Source organism: Thalia democratica, chromosome 5 (genome assembly GCF_965202585.1).
Source record: "Thalia democratica chromosome 5, ktThaDemo2.hap1.1, whole genome shotgun sequence".
NCBI lineage: Eukaryota > Metazoa > Chordata > Thaliacea > Salpida > Salpidae > Thalia > Thalia democratica.
Window position 1 is genome coordinate 46746515 of NC_139169.1, and position 21329 is coordinate 46767843.

The 21329-nt window shown below is 24.7% G+C and overlaps 2 protein-coding genes across 2 annotated transcripts; one reads left to right on the forward strand and one right to left on the reverse strand.

The window, feature by feature from the left end:
- LOC145835986 (tubulin alpha-1 chain-like) lies at positions 1 to 7142 on the forward strand. The gene is made up of 9 exons (XM_082943762.1): positions 1 to 125; positions 1959 to 2181; positions 2452 to 2556; positions 2960 to 3156; positions 4722 to 4814; positions 4968 to 5123; positions 5528 to 5776; positions 5937 to 6130; positions 6800 to 7142. The coding sequence occupies exons 1-9, from the start codon at positions 123 to 125 to the stop codon at positions 6936 to 6938; spliced, it is 1359 nt and encodes a 452-aa protein (XP_082799888.1). The 5' UTR covers positions 1 to 122; the 3' UTR covers positions 6939 to 7142.
- Positions 7143 to 12334: 5192 nt separating this feature from the next.
- Positions 12335 to 13434, reverse strand: LOC145835888 (uncharacterized). Its single transcript, XM_082943640.1, has one exon. The coding sequence runs from the start codon at positions 13383 to 13385 to the stop codon at positions 12408 to 12410; it is 978 nt and encodes a 325-aa protein (XP_082799766.1). The 5' UTR covers positions 13386 to 13434; the 3' UTR covers positions 12335 to 12407.
- Between the last annotated feature and the right edge of the window lie 7895 nt (positions 13435 to 21329).

The window sequence follows — 21329 nt, forward strand, 5'->3', positions numbered from 1 at the left end:
CACTTATAAAATATATTGATTTGCATCGCTGACATTAATTGTAGTATTCAAAATGCATTGAATTAATAAGCTGTCAGTTTGCTTTTTGAATTCTTATTTGACATTACATAAACTTCAAAAATATGGTAAGTTTTAAAAGTAAATTGTTTAAAGCTAAATATAATAAAAAACGTTTATAAGAAAAACATAATATAAGTTTTGATCTGAGATTTTATTTAGAATCAAAACTTTCAGACTGTTTGTTGCAAAAGCTATTGTTGAATTCTTAGTGTCAAAACTACTTTAACAAAAAAGTTTTAAAAGTGTAGTTTTTTATTTAAAACGTTTGAACTTTTATTGCAAATTTAAAAAACTTTTAAACTAAGCATTTTTCATATAATAATTTTTACAATTATTCTTAACAAGAAAGTTAAAGAAAAATATTAATTCAATATTTTAAAGTGATCAAAGTATGAATAGGTTAAACCTAAACAAGCTAGTTATCTTAATTTATTTAGTGTTGAGTAGTATAGTATTTGGTCTCCCAAAAAGCTCAATATCGCTTCCTTAGTTTGGATGCTACTGGATTAGTAAACAATGTTACTTAAGTCTTAAGCTAGATGCATTTGTTATTTAAACTGATTAGAATCTATCAAATAGTAGTTTAAAATATATAATTCACTATTTTAACATATTTAAACTTATAAACTTTTATGTCTTAAGTTTAATATAATTATATTGATTTTATAACTTTATTACAGTTAAGTTTTTTAAATAAAGGTAAAAAAAAATCCACGAAATCTTTCAATGGTACTTCATAATAATTTTTAAACTGTTTAGCAGTTTTGAGTAACAAACTTATTAAAAAAAATTAAAGTAAAATATAGACTATAAAAAAAACTTTAAGTGTTCTAAAAAATAAACTTTTTAAATAAGAATACTTGCGCTTTTTAATGACTTTCTAATAACTATGCTACTTTGATTTTTTAAATACACATTGATATTTAAAAAAACATCAATGTTTTGTATACCAAACTAGCTAAACCAATAGTTTAGTATACCAAACTAGACTTTTGAAATCCTTATTTAAAAAATTTTAAAGTAATTAGTTTCTCATAATTTTTTTTTTAAGTGTAGTTTTATTTTCATTTTTTATGCTGTTTTTTTTTAGTTTGATTTTAATCTAACGAGTTTTATTAGTAGCAAAGTTCTACAGTATAAGCATTTATTTATTTTTTACATTCGATTATTACGTCATTTTATATTTTGAAACTTTGAAACTACAGTATAATTTTGTTTCAATTTTAATTCAGTTTAACTTAGTAGGATACAATTTTTGATAAGCCATACTACGAGAGTGCTCAAATAAATTTAAGAGAAAAAAAATGAAATGTGTTTTTTATATTTTTAAAATTACTTATGCACCGGAAAAAAGCTGTTCAAACATTGATATTTCTAAAGTAAAAAAAACATACTTGTACCAATTTTCTACAATTACCAAGTAAAGAAGCAAGTTAAAATTAATATACCTGCTAAACTTAATTTTTTTTTTTGCAATTTGTTATACTTATTGGTAGTTTTGAAGTTTAACAACTATATAGTTTTGAGCTTATAAATTCTCTAATATTTTGTTTGAATATTTTTTTGGTAAATTTAGTAATAAGTTTTAACTTTTCTATTAATTATGACAAGGTTAGCTTTTTTTGTAACCGTTTAAACAGTAAAGTTATTTGTTGTTAAATTACTCTAGTTATCAATATTTATTTTTTTAACAGTTTTGTCATTAACATTGTTAAAATAAATAAACTTTTTATTCAACTATATTATTGATATACGTAAATGACAAAGCGCGAATTTTAATTAGTTTATAAATACTTTTTGTAACCTTTTTAAAACGTAGCTTAATTGTGGAAAAAACTAATACTATTTGACTAAACTTTAGACTAACACAAAAAACTAAACAGTTTTTACTGTCACAGAGAGAATGTATATCAGTTCACGTCGGACAAGCGGGAGTGCAGATCGGAAACGCTTGTTGGGAACTTTACTGTCTCGAACATGGAATCCAACCAGATGGTCAGATGCCTGAGTTGATGCCACTCAGTAGTGCTGATGATTCATACTGTACTTTTTTCAACGAAACCGGAGCCGGAAAACATGTCCCTCGAGCAGTTTTTGTTGATCTAGAGCCAACAGTTGTTGGTTGGTTTTATTTATTTAAAATAATTACTTCTTATCCAAATAATTTTAAAGAAATTTAACTTTTTGCCTGTTATATGATTTTTTTTAGTTTTTTACTTTAATAACTGTTAAGTTGTTACATTAATTTACTTGCAATATATATTTTACTTATAATATTTTTTATTTACAACTTTATAAAGAGTTAAAATTAGAAATTTCAACTATTGGATAATATCGTTTAATTTCAAAAACTAAAAGTAATTAACTTAGACTTAACTTTTATATAAATAGACGAAGTACGAACTGGAACATACAAACAACTGTTTCATCCAGAGCAACTAATAACTGGAATGGAAGACGCTGCCAACAATTATGCTAGAGGGCATTACACTATTGGTAGTATTAATTACTTTCAAAATAAATTTGTAGTAAAATACCACTAGATTTCTTTTAAAGAATACTCATAAAAGTTAATTCTTATTAAGTTTTTACTGTGACTTTGAAAAATTATAACACTTGATTTGATGGTAACTGTTTTCATATGGTCTTTACATTGTAAAAAAGTTATCTAAAAAGTTTTTGAGAATTTATCAATAAATTATTTATTTAAATAACTATAAAAAACTATTACGATAGATGAATAGAACTACTATCCGATTAAGTTTATGTACTTATGCACAAATTAAACACAAATTAGTTAAACGAAATATATAAAATGAATATTAATTAGAGACCCGCTTTCTAGTTAATATTGCTTTCTCACTTGAAACAAACGACAACTTTTTTTAAATTTTGATAGGAAAAGATATAGTGGATCTTGTACTAGATCGTCTTAGAAAACTAGCAGATCAATGCACAGGATTGCAAGGATTCTTAATTTTCCACTCATTTGGAGGAGGTACAGGTTCTGGATTTACTTCGCTTCTTATGGAAAGGCTGTCGTTAGACTATGGAAAAAAGTCAAAACTTGAGTTTGCTATATACCCTGCACCACAGGTCTAATACAATATAGCAGTAGACATTTTCAATGTTAAAATATTATCAATTTAGTATTAAAAAAATATTTAGTATTATACTTTAATACTTTTTTTTTACAGTTTTAGTTTCAACAAGAAGTGATTTCTTTTTAATTTTTTAATTTATAAAATAGTCATAAAGTATTTGATAAGTAATCAATTTGTGCAGACTTTTTGTTATTAATATTGTTTTTTTTAGGAAGTATTATTTAATAAAAGTAACTAATAAATCTAAACTTGAGACTATTTCATTGAATGTTATTCTTTAATTTAACAAACTGTTTTTTTAAAGTTTTTGTGGTTAAGTGCTAACTAATATTTAGTTTTACTTTCATTAGAAATATAAAATATGTTTAATTAGAGTATTTGCAAATTACTAAAATTCGTTTTACTAATTTTTTATGTTGAACTCTATTATTTGACGATAGAGCCTAAACTATTTTAAATATATTTTTAAAAAAGTTGAAGTTAATAAATTATTTTATAAAACATTTTTAACAAAGGTTTTAGTATATTTCCCTAACATTTTATCAGCTGTAATCTTGTTTAATTAAAGATATATTCCTTTATAACTATTTATTTTGCAATTCAACTTATTTTATTTTACTTATCAGATACAAAATACTACAGAAATTTTGACGTTGTTGTTTTAAAATGACAAACGATTGTGTGTGTTTTTACAGTTTACATAGTTATAGTAACATATAGTTCAAAGCTTAAAATATCAATACTGTACAACTAAAGTTTTCACTGTTCTAAAAAATATTAAAGTAACGCCATTTAATTTTTAGATTTAAAAGGAAGTTATTATTAGTGTTACGTTGTAGTGCACACAACATATAAACTTGGTAATAAACACTGATAGCTTTGCCAAGTTAAACAAGTTCATTTTAAATACCATGTTTAGAGTTACTTTGATCTGTAGAGCACACAATAAATGATAAAGTATTAAAGTCTTTCTTCTGAATTTTCTAATAGACTTATTTATAGCAATTAAAAGTTGATACAAACAAATGTTTTCTAATCCTAATTAGTTTCTACTATCTCAATTAATAAAACAATAACATAATAGCTTTTCATTACTGTATATCAGTTTCATTTACAAAAAAAAATGGTTCTGACAGTTTATTCAAGCAACAATGATCAAAGTAAAAAACAATTTTTAATGAATGGTACAAAACAAGTTGTAAATATAGCAATATTTTGATTATACAAGCTCAAATTGTAGTTAAAAAAATAATGAAGTTGCTATGTTGGATAAGCATTCTAAAAACTGAAGTTTATCGTGTAAAAATTGATCATTGCTTACTTAAATAATTTTTATCTATTAATATTACTTTTATGCTTTGTTAAACTTTATTAAACTAACTATTTTCTGCGCTTTTTATGTAAACACAACTTAAAAACAGTAGTACAGAAAAAGAAATTTTGTAATTTTGAAAACAAAAGCGTAACTATAAAAAATAAGCAGCAAAAGTTTACTTCAGTAAAAATGCTTTTTTGTTTCATTTTTACTCAAATTTTACTCTGAATTACTTAAAACAGGTTTCAACAGCAGTAGTTGAGCCTTACAACAGTATACTTACTACTCACACTACACTGGAACACACTGATTGTGCTTTTATGGTAGATAATGAAGTGAGCTTTCAAAAGTTTAAACTTTCTACTTATGTATAAGAACAAATACAAAATTTAGTTGTGAAATTTCAGATCGAATTCTAGGAATGTTTTTTACACGATTAGTTCTAATTTTTTCAATATAAACTTTAAACTTTACTTTTAATACAATAGGCCATTTATGACATATGTCAGAAAAATTTAGACATCGAACGTCCGACATACACTAACCTAAACCGCATAATCGGGCAAATAGTGTCGTCAATAACTGCCTCTTTAAGATTTGATGGAGCATTGAACGTTGATCTAACTGAGTTTCAAACTAATTTGGTAAATTCTGTTTCATTTAGTATATAAAATGTAACTATAAAATGTAGTAAATCTTTTTTGTAAAATTTTTCCAAGTGTATTACTAATACAACTGAAAGAAATTAGTTTTTATTTACGAGAAAAAGTTAAAGTCAAGTATATAAAAATTATTTTAATGCATTTAGTAATATATCTTTTAAAATTATTTTGCAGCAACTTAGTTGAACTTAAACTAGTTACTATACATAACACGAAACAATAACGTAGAAAGTTAGTACTCTACTTTACTAGTATTTTAACACCTTTGCATAATGAATGATGCAAAACTTTGTAATTTTAATTATTAAGTTAATTATGTATTTTTTGGGTCATGATCATGTTTATTTCAATGCTATGAACTAGAAAAACCAAACTTAAAATACCAGGTGCCGTACCCTCGCATCCACTTTCCTCTCGTCACGTACGCACCAGTAATATCTGCTGAGAAAGCGTACCACGAACAGCTTTCTGTATCAGAGATAACTAACGCTTGTTTTGAACCACACAACCAGTTGGTCAAGTGCGATCCACGGCACGGAAAGTACATGGCTTGCTGCATGTTGTACCGTGGTGACGTAGTTCCAAAAGACGTCAATGCCGCAATAGCGACGATCAAGACTAAACGAAGTATCCAGGTTGGATTGCTTTAAAATATTTTATAAAATTTTGAAAAAAAAAATTGCATATTTGTAAAACTTAAAGTTACGTTTAGTGTAACTAGCTCCGTATGTAAAAATATATCGCACTAATACTTGTACTTTATCGAACACTATTTTTACAGTTTAACTTAAACAGTTTGTAGACTGGTGTCCCACTGGTTTTAAAGTTGGGATAAATTATCAGCCACCAACGGTAGTACCTGGTGGAGACCTGGCAAAGGTGTTGAGAGCTGTCTGCATGCTGTCAAATACTACAGCCATCGCTGATGCATGGGCAAGATTAGACCACAAATTTGATCTCATGTATGCCAAACGTGCTTTTGTTCACTGGTTTGTAAAACATTTTAAAATTTAATATTTGTTTATGTTAACTGCTTACGTTTATTTTACATAATAAATTAATTTTTCTAAAGTTTTTTTAATTTTTTCATTACAAATGCAAATATAGACTAATTTTAGAGTTAACATTTAGAAGATAAACTTTAAAATCAAAGTTTTAATTTTAAATCAACATTTATTTTATACCTGTGTATTTTTACAACAACGGAATTTATTTTAAATCAGTAAAAAATAATCTATAGGAAAAATTTAATGAGTTATAACTGACCACCTTAAAATATTTAAGAAAATAAAACTAAGTAAGTTTCACGTATTAGTAAAATTTTTTTTGTTTAGTATATTTATTATATATACTTAAATTACATAACTTTTTCAAAAAAAAAAGTACTAAACATTGTTTTAAACTTAAAAGTAAAATACATAGTTAGATTTTTTTGCTACTGTTTAGTGTTTAAACTAATTCTTAATTTTATCAAAAATTAAAATTGTACAGAAAGTTTTGTTACAATATTGTAGTTGACAACTTTGTAAACTAGTAATATATCTTTTACTGGTAACTAATTTTATTAGACGGTGTTATTTTATAATAACAAATATAAAAAGCGAACTAACTTTGTAGAATTACTTTCGAAGGAACTAAAAATGAATATGACGTAACAGGTACGTTGGAGAAGGAATGGAGGAGGGAGAGTTTTCAGAAGCGAGGGAAGATTTAGCTGCTCTGGAGAAAGACTACGAGGAGGTAGGAATTGATTCGAACGATTGCGATATAGATGAAGAAGATCTAATGGAGTTTTAAGAATTTCTTTTTAAGTTTTAGTTGTGATGTCTCAAAAGTAATACAATGTCTGTAATTTAAATTGAATGTTAATTTTGTGTTATTAACTACTTTTTTAGTACTAACTTTTTTTCAATCTTGTATTATTATTGTTTTTAATTGAATACTCAAATATTATTTTGTTGTTAATAAAACTAACATTTTACTAATTTTTATTAACTAGTTAGATATTTAGTGTAGTTTATTAATTATTAAGCTGTTAAGTTTTTAACTTTAGACGTATTCAAAAAATCACAAGCACAGACGTGTCAAAAATACATAAGGTTAAATAAAAATTATCTCGATAGTAAGTTGCTTTTGATTATCAAAACAATCAGTAGACCCTAAGAAAAGATAAATTTTTACTGATAACTTAGCAAGTTTTTTAAATTAAATCTAGTGGTTACGAACAAAGAAGAATCTATACATAGCAGTATTAATGTTTTACGTTCTATCAAATGCAAAAAAAAACATTACTTTTCGAACACTATAGTCTTTTGATTTTGTAAAAAACTACGTATATTAGTAATATGATAAGTTTGGATAATTATTACTATTTTAGTAAAATATAGATATATACAGATAGTTTTTAAAAAATGTCGTGAGTTTTTTACCACAAAAAAAAAACTTCAGTTTCAAGAATCAAAAACTAATTTTATTTTGTAAGCTACTTAACTAGATATTTACTAATATACTATATCAAACAGACATTATTTTAAACTTGATGCTTTATGCACCAAGTCTTCCTAAGAGTACTTCCTCTGTTTTGTTTATATATACCTTCTTCTACTTTGATTTTAAAGTATCAAGCAGTTTATAAGAACTTATAGAAGAATGAATTATATAATATGTTGTATTACTTTAAAGTTCTTCTAAACTGCTTGATACTTTAAAATCAAAGTAGAAGAAAGTATATATAAACAAAACAGAGGAAGTACTATTAGAAAGACTTGGTGCATAAAGCATCAAGTTTGAAACAAGTTTAAAATAATGTCTGTTTGATATAGTATATTAGGAAATATCTAGTTAAGTAGCTTCGTAATAAAATTAGTTATAAATATTTATATATGTGGTTTTATAACTGTAGTTTTACTTTTAGAAAACATATCATAACAAAAAAAAAAGTTAAAAATAGTAATAAATAGTATAAAGTCAAACTACTCAGTTTGATTTACCTGTTCAGGGTTGCCACTCGGTCAGGAAAAGTCAGGAAATCAGGAAAAGTCAGGAAAAAATTAAAAAAATGACAAAAGTCAGGAAAAGATGGGGGGTTTTGAAAAAAAGTCAGGAAAAGTCAGGAAATTTGATAAAATTTAAAAAAAAGTCAGATTTTGTCAGTTTAAATTTACAAAATTTATTGTTTTCCAAAGCCTTTAAATGGTAAAAATTAATTAAAAGTCCTTTAAAATCAGAAAAAAAATCCAAAATTTTCTTATAAATTTACAAAAATATTTAATTTTATTTCCAATGCTTTCATCTGGTATAAATTAGTAAAATATTTATTATAAAACTGCAAAAAAATTCTATTAACATATTGAACAAGTACCCTACTTGAACAAGCAGATTTTGTAATCTTTTTAGTATTGATGATCTGTAGCAAGGACACTTCCATAGTGAAACTGTGATATTTACACAAAAGTTTATCTAGCATAATTTTAGAATCAAAGTGTTTTTTGTTTAAGTAAATAATTAGTTTGAGTTCTTTACAACTAAGCAGCTAGTTTAGTATTTAATGTAACAATTTAATGTGTATACTTTACCTCTTTATAATTTTTTCAAAGTTGTTTAAATTTATAAAATTAGTTATAAGAGAGGTATATGCCAAGATTAAGTTTACTTATTATTTGTATTTTTTGGAGAGTAACTTAAGTTTTTAAAGTAAATAAGAGTATATTTATTTATTAAAAATTTTATACTAAATGATAAGAGTAAATATTTTATAAATGAAAGTAAAAATAAATGAGTGCTAAAAGAAAAGAAATGAAGCCCACAAGTTGTGGCTTGATTTAGAGAAAACATTCTCTTTAACAAGTGTAGGGGCAGCAGATGAGAGCGATTTAAATAAAATGAGGCAAATGATTTTAACTGCCAAGAAAATGAAGCGGAATGCAGTTCAGATGAAGGAAACCATATGTTTATTTGATGAAGAGGTTGAAGTGCTAATAAAAAAACGGAGAAAATAAATTTTAGTACATACATTTAAAAAAACAGTATTTTATTAAGTTCTTTATTGTTTTGATGTTTAACTGTAAAAGTTCGTTATTGTTTTATTGTTTGAGTTGTAAAAGTTCCTTATATGTCGTTTCGTTTATTTAGATACATTTATGCTAGGAAATTCTAAAAAATTGTGTCATCTTTCAGACAAGCTGTGTTTATAAGGTAATAATACAAGTATTTTGCTGATAGAGCTGTTTATTACAAACATCAATCATACTTAAGTGATGTACTGGAAGTTTGATGATAGAATTCAGCATAAAACTGTTGTTTTTAACCTGTATTAAAATTAGATTGAAAGCTTTATATAGTTTCAATTGTTAGATTATGTATTTTAGAATAAGTTTAATTTAAGAGTTTAATTTAGAAAAGTCAGGAAAATTTTTGTAAAAAGTCAGGAAAAGTCAGGAAATTTTTCTCAGCTTGATCAGTGGCAACCATGCATACAGCCTTTATTATTGTTGTTATATTGATTTTAAAACTTAACTAAAATTTAAACTTTACCTTAAACTCAATCTCAATACTTAAATTTGATTTATTTTTAAGTAAAAATTTTGAGTATAATTTTGTTTTTATTTTAATTGTTTAAATGCTATTTTCCATGACTGTCACACATCTTTTAAGATTTATTTAAGCACTGACGAGGTCTTTGACCGAAACTTAGTTTGTAAAATAAGTTCTTGAAAGAATAAATTCATTATTTCTCCTCCATTAGTTGAGATCTCTCTATTTGTTTTCTTAAAACCAAAACATATAATAAAAAGTTTACTTGAACAGTCCTTTCTAATTTAGGTAAAAATAATGTATTATTATAAATACTACTAAATAACAACTGTAATACCTAGAAATAGAAGCTATTTTAGTTGATTTTGTAGATACTTCAAACTATGCCAGGGGTCAGCAGTGTTTTATAGGTATCTGGCCAGTTTTCGAGAAATTGAACAAAAGGTCACAGTTTTATAACCCTTGAATTAAACTTTAAAAATTTACTAGTTATCCTACATAATCAGTGTTAGTTAGTAGGTATGTAATAAAGAGTTACCATAACGAGTAAACTTTCTATTTATAGGCAATTGATACATTTAAGTATCATGGTCGTCCTTGTCACTAAAGTAGTCATGTTTTTATAACTTTATTTAACAAGCATTAACCTAGCTCCAAACATAATTTTTAGCATAAAAAAACTTTAAAACTTACTTTTTTCTTGGTTTTAAAGCTGGATTTGATTTTTTTTAAAACAAGAACGTTCATCATCCTTGCTTTTCAAAACAACTTCCATCATACTAGTGTTTGATTTTTTAAACAGCCCCTTTAAATGTTATAATTTTTTTCATGTTTTTACTCTTTAAAATAAAAATGATTAAAAATTTGATTGTTGTTCAAACTTTGCGACGTGGATATCTTTAAAAAAATACTTAAATAAAAAACAAACATTTTGGCTTTGAATAATACACTACTAACCAAGTTATATATGAAATAAAATATTTTTAATATTCAAATCGTTGAAAGTAAAAACATGCATTCACAATTTTTAAAGGGGCCCTGCTTCAAAAAGTCAAAATCAAATTTAATAGAAATTCTTGTAAAAATCAAGGTAATAGAAGGTTCTTTTGAACAAAAAAATCAAAATTAACTTTAAAAACATGGAAAACATTAAGTTTTAAAGCTTGGACTTTGGAGTTTTTCTAAAAATGCCAAAAATTGCTTGAAAAGCTAAGTATAAACGTCCGTCATTCTTAAGATTGTTAAACTGGTCATTGTTGAAAAAGCATCTTAATCACTATTGAGAGGATACTAAGTATTAGTAGATTCATATTTTATAAAAAAAGTTAAGAATATTAAACAATTGTTTAAATTGTACTTTAATCGAAACAAACAAAAACTTAAATATATATATATTTTTGTAATCTAATAACCATAAAGCGAAAGCTTTCAACTTGTTAAACATATTTATCAAATATTTAAAGTTCGATTATTCTATATTAAACTTTTACTGCTTTAGAAAAATAAACTAGCAAAGAATTTCAACTAGATTAATTAATTTATTCAAAAAAAATAGTTTAAACGTTTTTAAAGATAATTAGGAAACGTAAATGAATTTAATTGGCCAAGATAAAACTTAAATTGAAAGGTATAGTGATATTTTAAACAACGCTTTAGTTTTTAAACTATAAAAATTATTAACATAAATAATAAAGTCCAAACTAAACTTAAAAAGACAATATTTATAGTTTTAATAAGTCGCTTGTTGCTTTTATCAAAACATTAGTACACCACAATGTAAATACCTCTGGTTCAGGTCTATAATCATTTCTAAATAAAGTTAAATCAAAAAGTTTAATGTATTAATATGGTATAGTATTATTTTTAATAAACACATATATATATATACCTACTTTAGCTTCTTTTCTTTCAGTAGTTATTTTTCTACAGAGCTCTGTTGAAGTGTGTTAACTTGTAAATACACAAAAAAATGTGTTAGTTAAAAAAAAAGAGAGTACTGCGTAATTTTGTTATTATACATTCCAGTGAACTAGTTTTGCTAGGATCTCCATTAGCAAATAATGAACTTTAAATTTTGAATATTCATAGTACATTTCATAATTGGAAAATAGCGAAATCTTTATAAATTACTTCATTAATTATAAGGGCGGTATAATTTTTGAATTACGGACTTATACAATGCATCACTTATCTAGTTTTAAGTTTTGTTTTTTAAGGCTTGGAAATTCAATAAATTTTACTCTAACAAAGCAAAATTGTAACCGAATAAAATGTATGCTGAACACTATATAGGAGTTGTTGTAAAATGTTTAAGTAACTTTAAAAGATTAAGTTCTTATTTAGTAAATAAAAACCTACAAAATTAAACACCGAGACGTGTTTTTTGGTACAATGATTCAATTTACAAACTATTAAATTCTTTTTTTTGTTTCTCTAAATCTGTTTTACTATTTAGTTTTTTACGCTGATAAAAGTTTTCAAGTACTTCAACAACAATTTATTTTTTGACGAAAGGGTTCTAAGTAAAGTATCTTCAAAAAGTTTGCGATAAATGCAATGAAAAATAAATTAAGTAACTTAACATTAAACAAATGGTTTCTTCTTGTTTACTTTATTATAAATATTTAATTTGTAAAAACCGGTTTTGCTATGATGGATGATAATTCAAATTCTAACAATACAGTTTCATATAAAATAATTAAGAAATATATGTCTTCAGAAAAAGTATATAATTTAAAGACTTTCTAAAAATATAGATGCTATTCCGATAGTTATACATGAGATAGAGATACAAAACACAAGCGTTAATGTTATATATAAGTATGATGCTTTTAAACTTTTTATCCGTAAGATTTGAACTTCATTGACAAAAGATGATACAGTAGTTAAACATGCTAAAAATCCAGAGCTCACTCCTACTACAAACATTTTTTGATTAGGTGAAGTAACGTAAACTTGTTCTAACACATAAAGCAACGAGAGAAGCATTGAACCAATAAAGTTTGCTACCAGAGTTCCTGTAGGGATCAAAGTTAAAATTGGGATGTTTTTGCATGAAAACCTTGGTACATGTTGTCCAAGGTAATACCTCATTAGGCCACCTAACGGAGCTAAAAGACCAGAAAAACAAACTGTTGATAAGCTTGTATTTTCAGAAAAATAAAGTACTAACAAAATTAATAAAATAGTAATTAGTAGTAGCAATACTGTTAAAGACGCAAAAAAAGATTTCTTTCTTAAGTCTTTAGCTAAAAAATCATTTTTTAATTTACAACTTAAGTCTTTGCCTACTGTCCAACTGGACATTGAAACGTGGAGCCAAACTATAATTGCAAAAACTGCATTAACTTGGGAATTTGGAGTTTCCAAGCTGCTTTTGCCTAGAAATAGTAGACTTGCTTGATGATTAAACTTAGAATATGTTGTAATAGAACCACATAACCCAGTTGTTAATCCTACATAGTGAGGCGTTTTAGGTTTATCTTTAATAAAAAGCCAACCCATTACAAAACAACCAAACATATTTGCAACAGAAGCTAAAACAAAAACTGAGTTAGGACTTTCTACGTTATTAATAACATTTTTGAAGAATAAATCAAAACCATTTCTTATGAAACTCCCAATGATAGCCAAGTATGAAATCGAGCAAATTATATGAGCTTTGTAAAGCTTTGTAGGATCTTCAACTTGAACTTGAACTTTTTCATCCATTGGATTCCAAAACAACTATCTTACAATTAATATCTTAAACAAACATTATAATATCTATTTAAAAATTGACTGTACCAAAATGTATAAACAAAATTTAAAACTTAACTTAGCTCAAAATTTAATAGCAAAATATTATAAAAAGTAAAATTATCTTATAAATACTAATAGAACTCACAAAACTTGAAAAAATAAGTATATTTTAACAACATTTTAAAAAGTACTAAATTTATTAAAACTAACGAAGTATCTCTTTGTTATAATGGGTGTACAGGGAGTTCTGAAAAGGTGTATTTCAACAAAATAAATAATAAGTGTTTTCTATAACATAAGTTTTAACATTTATAAGTAAACAAATTAATAAATAAAATTAATGACAGTAAATTCTAACAAATATCTTACTCAGGGTTACCAAATGTTCTCCAGATTTTCAACATTTCTTCCAGGTTTTTAAAACTACACGTTTTAGGGTCTACTTATACTTTAAAATTAAGCTAAAGGTTAAAAACTGTGTTAAATAGTATAATGACATTAAAAAGATATTGTAAAGCTTCATTAAATGTGTTTTTTAATAAAAAAATTTTGATGATTTTTATCTATACTATATACTTTTTCTGTCAAATTAAAATTTAACTAGTTGACATGTAAAATATTTTTAAAGTTTTTCCAAGTGATTTTTGTTCAAAGTTCCAGTTTTTTTCAAAATTTCTCAAATTCCAGGTTATTTCAGTTTTTTTGGCAACCCTGCTTACTTCGATAGAGCATTAATTTATAAAACATCAATTGATAAAACTACACTATATTATTACAAATTTTTATATAATAGAATATAAAATAAGGTCATAGGAGGTAAAAGACTTTTTTGTCTAATTTTTACATAAATAACTGTAGTACCCAGTTACTTTTTAACATTTCTATTAACTTTTAAAATAAGTTTTTAGATATAAGTGAACTTTATACTTTCCTAATAGAAAGAAGTTTAACAAAAGGGTTGATCATATCAATTTGATCATCAGACCACAAGCTTTCGGTAGACTGAGACCGATTTGGTCCTGATTAGGACTCATCAGTCAGCCTCAACCAAAGAACTTGTAGTTGTCAATCTACAAACGGTTTATACATGCAAGTATGAAGCAACCATTTGCTGGTAAAAATCAGTGATATCAGCATTGTATTTTGCTGTGCTACGTTCTATACATTGTCCACTAGGCAAGACATCTGGTACGGTTGTATTATATACAATCAACAAAAACATCTCAAGTTTAACAAAAGGGTTGATTATTTGAATATTAATCTGTATACTTGATATTTTACTGTTTATTACAGTTGGAGTTATTCTATTTTGTAAACAATTCTATAGTTAAATAATATAATTAAAATGATATAAACATAAAAGTCATTTTTTAGTAATAAATTTAGATTGTTATGTTCTAACTAAATACTATATTCTATTAGTAAACAATATTAATAACCATTTATTTTCAATATAAAAATAGGTTATTTAAGTAAATAAAGCTGAACTTAATATTTAATTTATGTTTTACAGCTTTTACCTTTCTATCCTGACAATCAAACTTTAAAGAAGGGCAAAATAAGCAAATGATTAAACTGTCTATTTATCTATTCATGTTAGTAAGTAATGGTTATAGTCATAGCTCTTGTTTGCAGCCTTTTAAACATAATACAAAATACTTAAAAAAAACATGAATGAAATTTTGACACATCTTTTGATTATTTTAGTTTCTGTAAAATATTTTTTGTTAGTTTTGTAACATTTAACCTTAATAGTCAGACCTTTTACCTTGAATTTATAAATACTGAAAATAAATTTACTAAAATTTTAGAGAATGACTAAAAAATCAGCCAGACTCAATTTCTACTCATTTAGAGACTTTTTTGTTTTTCCTAAAAAATTTATTGGTTTAAAAATGTGGTAATCAAGTATATGACCAATTTTTTTAACACTTTAACAGCATCTCACCTTGGAAAAAAAACTCTAAAAATTCTTTGACTTTTTAGGAACATTATCTAGCAATTCACTCAAGCTGATATTTTTATTAAAAACTACACTTAAATATTTTTTCAATTAAGGCCATATAGAGGTCAATAGGTTTTTATAGATGTATCAAGCTAAAAAACAAAAAAAGATTATTTTATAAAAATCCATCTTAGACTTTATTTTTAACCAATGTTATTAAAAGTTTCGTAAGTTAATTACAAATATTTAAAAAAATTTATGCAAGAACTGTTTAAAGTTTGAATAATAAATATATATTTTTTTCTTGCTTTTTTATATAAAATTTTAATATACTAAAATTCCAAGGTTCAACTTCTTTTAAATTATAAAGCATTGTTTTCTAAAAACCTGAGGTCTATGAGCTGTAAAAAGTAAGGAGAATATAGATTTTTCGTAATTTTTTAAATTACTGAGAAAATTGACAATAAAAAACTTGCGGTCCATATGTTTAAAACTTTTTACAAAAATTGAAACATCTCAAAAGGTTTTTATTTACAAAAATTGGGTTGTAATTTATGGTTAAACCTCTTATATATGATCTAATATTAATTTTTGTAAAAAATACTTATAACCTTTCCCTATAGCCTTAACTACGCTCTTTTACAAAACATTGTGATCTGTTTGGGCTAAGATTTTTAGGCTAAGATTAATTCTTGGCTAAGATTTTTAGGCATATTATGTTCTGGTTGAGTAATTGTTTCATTTAAAATTGAGAAATTGTAGATAAATTTATGTTGTACAAACTTGTGACAAATGCAATTAAACTTCTACAATAACTATTTAATTCCTATAAAAAACATATCAAAAGACTGTTTATGGTGTGTAGTTTTCTAAGTTTGTTTCTATTTTCATCATAAAAACTTTATAAAACTTTTATTTTAAGCTAAAGTTTGGAAAAAATTAACATATACGCCCTCTGTAAAATAAACACACCTGTGCCAAATGCGATTAAACTTCTACAATAACTTTTTATTTCCAATAAGTCTTTTAATATGTTTTTTTATTGGAAATAAAGATTTATTGTAGAAGTTTAATTGTATTTGTCACAGGTATGTTTATTTTACAAAAGACACACTTGTTAATTTTAGCTGAACTATAGCTTAAAATAAATGTTTTATAAAGTTTTTATAATAAAAACAAAAACAAACTTAGAAAACTACAAACCATTAAGAGTCTTTTGATATTTTTAATTGGAAATAAATAGTTATTGTAGAACATTCTTCACAGGTGTGTTTATTTTACAAAAAGCATTTGTTAATTTTATCCAAACTTTAGCTTAAAATAAAATTTTTATAAAGTTTTATGATAAAAACAAAAACTAAATTAAAAAATAACACACCATAAACAGTCTTTTGATATGTTTTTTTATCGGAATTAAATAGTTATTGTAGAAGTTTAATTGCATTTGTCACAGGTGTGTACAACATAAATTTATCTAAATTTTCTTGATTTTAAATGAACAAATTATTCAAGCAGAACGTAATATGCTTGTTTTTGGTTAATCTTATTAGCCTAGAAATCTTAGCCCAAACAGATTGCAATATAAAGATATGTGAAAACCGTTTTTAATTCTTAGTTTACTAAATGTTTATTAAAGTCAGTATAACTATACATTTTTATTTTTTTAAAGTTCCTAAACTTAAGTAATACTACACTGAAAACAGTTTAAATTATATAAGTCTGTATATTTTTTTGTATGGTGAATTTACATTTGAGCTAACATTTAACCACTAACCCACTAACATTTAAAAATTCAAAAAACTCTTCTATGCCAGTTTAAAGGTAATTGAAGTATTTTCTTAATATATGATATGACTTTAACAGTTTAAATAAATTATTTCAGTTTTCTAAATACTTGAGGTTTTTTTCAATAAGGGTAATTTAATAAAGAAAACATTTTTTTGATTTATGTAAGAATAAAATAATAAAATAACAAGGCGTTTTACAGAAACACAACTTTAAATTAAAATAAAACAGTTAAACAGCCTTAAAATTGAGTTTGTTTTACATTTAACATTTAGTATATATAGATCAAACTATATTTAAGTTAGGTAGTTTTCCCTTCAAAGGAGGCAGTTCACTTGTCAGCTGCGAATCTAAGGCGTTTATGATTAGCTAATATTTTTACAAAATTTATAAGACTTATATGTTAAGCTTATTTTTTTCGCACTGTTTTTTATACATTTGGGTAAGGTGAATTTAGAAAAACGGTATAAATGTTCTTTATATACTGCTGAATTATCACTTTACATCATTTGCACAATGTTATAAATGAAAAAATTCCAATACTTTACACCTGCAGCAAAAACCTTGTCGTTCTTCTTTTAGCTCTCTAACTTTTTTTTAGTAGTTAAAACACCTACTTTGTGAATTCTTTTGTTTTGTTTGTTGGTTTCAATTCTAATCTTCAGAAACATATAACAAAGACAGTTACTGTGTTTTTTATAAGAAAGCCAGAAGCTAAATGAGCTTCAATTAAACTGAGATAAAAGGTGATAACTTTTGGAGGGCTAATAAATGAGGGCTTATTATCAATTTAACATGAACGATTTCATTGCCTTCTGAAAGGTTAACAATTGAGGGATCATCTTTAATTATAGCAAGAACGATTGCATTACCTTTTGGAAGGTTAATGATAAAGGAGTCAGCCTCAAGTTTAGCAGGAACGATGAAATTATCTTCTGGAAGATTATTGGTTGCGCTGTTATTCTCAACTTTAAGCAGGAACGATGGTGATTATTTTTCAGCGTTTTCAGGTTTAGCTGAGATATTCCTTAGGACTTTTTTTATATCAAAATTTCTAAAAATTGATTAATTAATTAACTTCAGTTGAAATATTGGTATATAAGTTTAAATTGTAATCTTTATAAGCATTGAGCACTATAGTATTAATTTATTGAACAACAAATGTTCAAGTTATAAATTAAACTTATAATGTTTGGTCCTAGACCGTAGTGCACGAAGAACCTTTAGGTTATCGAGTCGTAAACTACGGATATCTTTTAGCGTCTTGTCTAGAAGTTAGGACCATATAGTTCATCGAGATCATCATTTATCAAGATACAAGTTTAAACTTGAGATAAATGATAAACATTTAAGCATTGTTCGAAATATACATATAACTTTTTTAGATAAGAATAATAACAGCTAGTTGAATTTTATAACTAGTAAATTTATAACTTTAATTTATTTTGGTTAAAAAAATTTTAGAAAACTTCTTTTGATTCATCTGTGTACAAGATTGTTTTTGTAGAAAAGTTTAATGTTAAAGTTAAAGAGTAGAAAAACATAAAAACATATTTTGTAGAGATTATGAATCTGAACTAAATACAATCTTTACTAAAAGATAGTTTTTGATAGAAATTTGTCGCATAGACAAAACGAACAAATATAGAAAATACAACAAAGCGTTATGTTACATTAAAATATAAGTTTTTTTATATTAGGATAGAATTCTAATTTTATACTATTAAAATCTTAAGAACCACTTTTTTTTTGTATAAACAATTTTAAATAATCATTAAATATACTTCCTATAGTTCTTTTTTCAAAACTTTAAAGTTAGAATGTATAATATACAACTTACTTTAAAATAATTTTTCAATCTTATTTCAAAAATTTTATTCAAAGTTTGTTTAATCAAATAACAATATACTACACATTCTTTTACATAAATTTTTAACACCTAAAACAAGTATAACAGTTTTTTTTTTTACTAAACAGAATATTTAAACTAAAAATAACTTGTTATGCAGAAAAAGTTTTGCTTGGGATTTTTAAATGAAAAAAATAAAGTATTCGATTAAAATCTTTTTGTACTTTAAAGACTTATTAGAGAAACTGTTGATGTATTTTAAGTGAAAGTAATATAAAATAAGTTTTACAAGTATTAATATACTCAAATTAACACTGCTTTAAATGAAATAGCTAAATGGAATTGTCTGCAACTTCATTACTTTTCTTTAAATGTTGTATAACATACCACAAACTCTCATTAAACAAATAAAAATAATTTTACAAGTATTGATTGCGTAAACAAAAAATGTTTTAAGATATAGTAAACTTTACGATAAACAACTGAAAAGCAATTAAGTTTAATCTACAAAAATTATTTAAGCCAAGTTATTTAAAATAAGCACTGTTTTTTGGTAACCATTTTAAAAAACAAGTTCTTTATTTTAACTTTTGTAAGAGTTTTATAAGCTTACAATAGATTTTAAAGTATTAAGTATAGGTAAACAGTGAGAGTTTTCAATATAAAAAAGTTTTTATAAATTTTTAACTGTATATTAACTTAAATAAACTTTTTTTCTTGAATAAGTATATTCAAACTTTAAACAAAACCTATATAAACTGTATATTGGTGACTCTCGTGAACCCTTTTTTAAATAATAGAGCATACAAAATTGTTTAAATTTTACTTTAGTGTAACACTAGACATTTATCTGACTCGATAAGTTTTAAATCATACAAAGTACTTAAGCCTTATTGATTGTTATACAAATGCCAAGCTAGTTGCTTTTTGACTGAGTAGACACTAGTATACTAACTAGTAATATTTTGTTAAAAAAATTATTTCAAATTGAAATTAACAATAAAAAAATTAATGTAAACTAACTAGCCGTAGTAAGCTTGTTTACACTCTAAGGCAAACAAAAATGTCTTATCTTACCTAAAACATAGGCAATAAATGATATTCAAATATATGTGGAAAAATATTTATAATTGTTTGTTACGCTCATAAACTTTTTATCGTAACATATGTTTAAAATTTTTTACAACTGCTTACCTAACTTTTTAAGTTAAGAGAAAATGACTTTTTTTCTTATTTGAAAGTATTTATACTTTCCAAAAGACGAAAAAAAAAGTTGACGACACTTTATAAGATGAGCTTTTACACGGCGTTTATTATTGAATTTACAAAAAATTGTCAGCAGATTTTTTCAGTTGTGTACGACATAAATAGTTACACTTCAGTTTATGAAAAAATTTTATTTATATGTTTCTGACCAAATTTATAGTTGTTACTATTAGCTTAATTTACTTTAGAGAAAAAATAATCATAAACTTTAGATAAAACTTTAGAAAAGTTTTGTTTTACACAAGTTATAAAACTTTAATTTAAGATATTTTTAATAAGATAATCTTATATATTTAAAAATACTCAGTGAATAGATACTTACAGTTATACAAAATAAATGCATTATAAATGGTTAAATTCATGATTTTGTTTTTGTAAATGAAATTTACTTGTCCTTGATATAACTTTTTTAAAAGAGAGAATCTAAAAAACAAAAAAATACTGGAAAAGTGTATAAATTGAGTCAAATAAAACGTAATAAAATATTATTCTCTAAAGTGAACATAATTGTTTTCTTTCGTATGTTAAAACTCTTACTCAACCAAATTTATAACTGTACGATGCTATGGAAACTTTTTATCAATAAAAACAAAAGAAATACATAAATAATTTTTTTATTGAACTTTGCTTTGTTGTTAAAAGTTTTATATAATTTTAGTTTTTATCTAAAAAAGTATATAATCTATAAGTATTACAGTAACAACTAGATTGTATTAGCACAAAACGAATTAAAAAAAAAAACAAAAAAATGGTTAGTTTTCATAGCTTTTCATAACTTTAAAAAAATTGTTTCAAAATAAAAAAAGACAAGTATAAGTTTTATGTGTGTTTTTGCGTAAGACTAAAACATATTTTTATAGTGTTAAAACGTACTCAAGTTAAATAAAAAGCTTTTAATGATAAACTTTTACTTCAGAAACTTTTTTTTTTAATTCTTATTACAAAGTTATCAATTATTATTTTGTTTATAAAATTGGTGCTTTTTTTAAATATTGTATTTACTAATTATAAAATTTAGATAGATTTGGTCTGCGTTGCTGCTGCATTGGCAGTCTTCTGTTTACACCCT

What these genes read in the sequence shown, in the direction of transcription:
- LOC145835986 (XM_082943762.1), top strand. An exon ending in TAGAGGGCATTACACTATTG is followed by an intron (nt 2,557 to 2,959) that starts GTAGTATTAATT and finishes AAATTTTGATAG; the next exon opens with GAAAAGATATAGTGGATCTT. An exon ending in AAACGTGCTTTTGTTCACTG is followed by an intron (nt 6,131 to 6,799) that starts GTTTGTAAAACA and finishes ATGACGTAACAG; the next exon opens with GTACGTTGGAGAAGGAATGG.
- LOC145835888 (XM_082943640.1), bottom strand. Translation starts at nt 13,385, where the DNA reads ATGGATGAAAAAGTTCAAGTTCAAGTTGAAGATCCTACAAAGCTTTAC.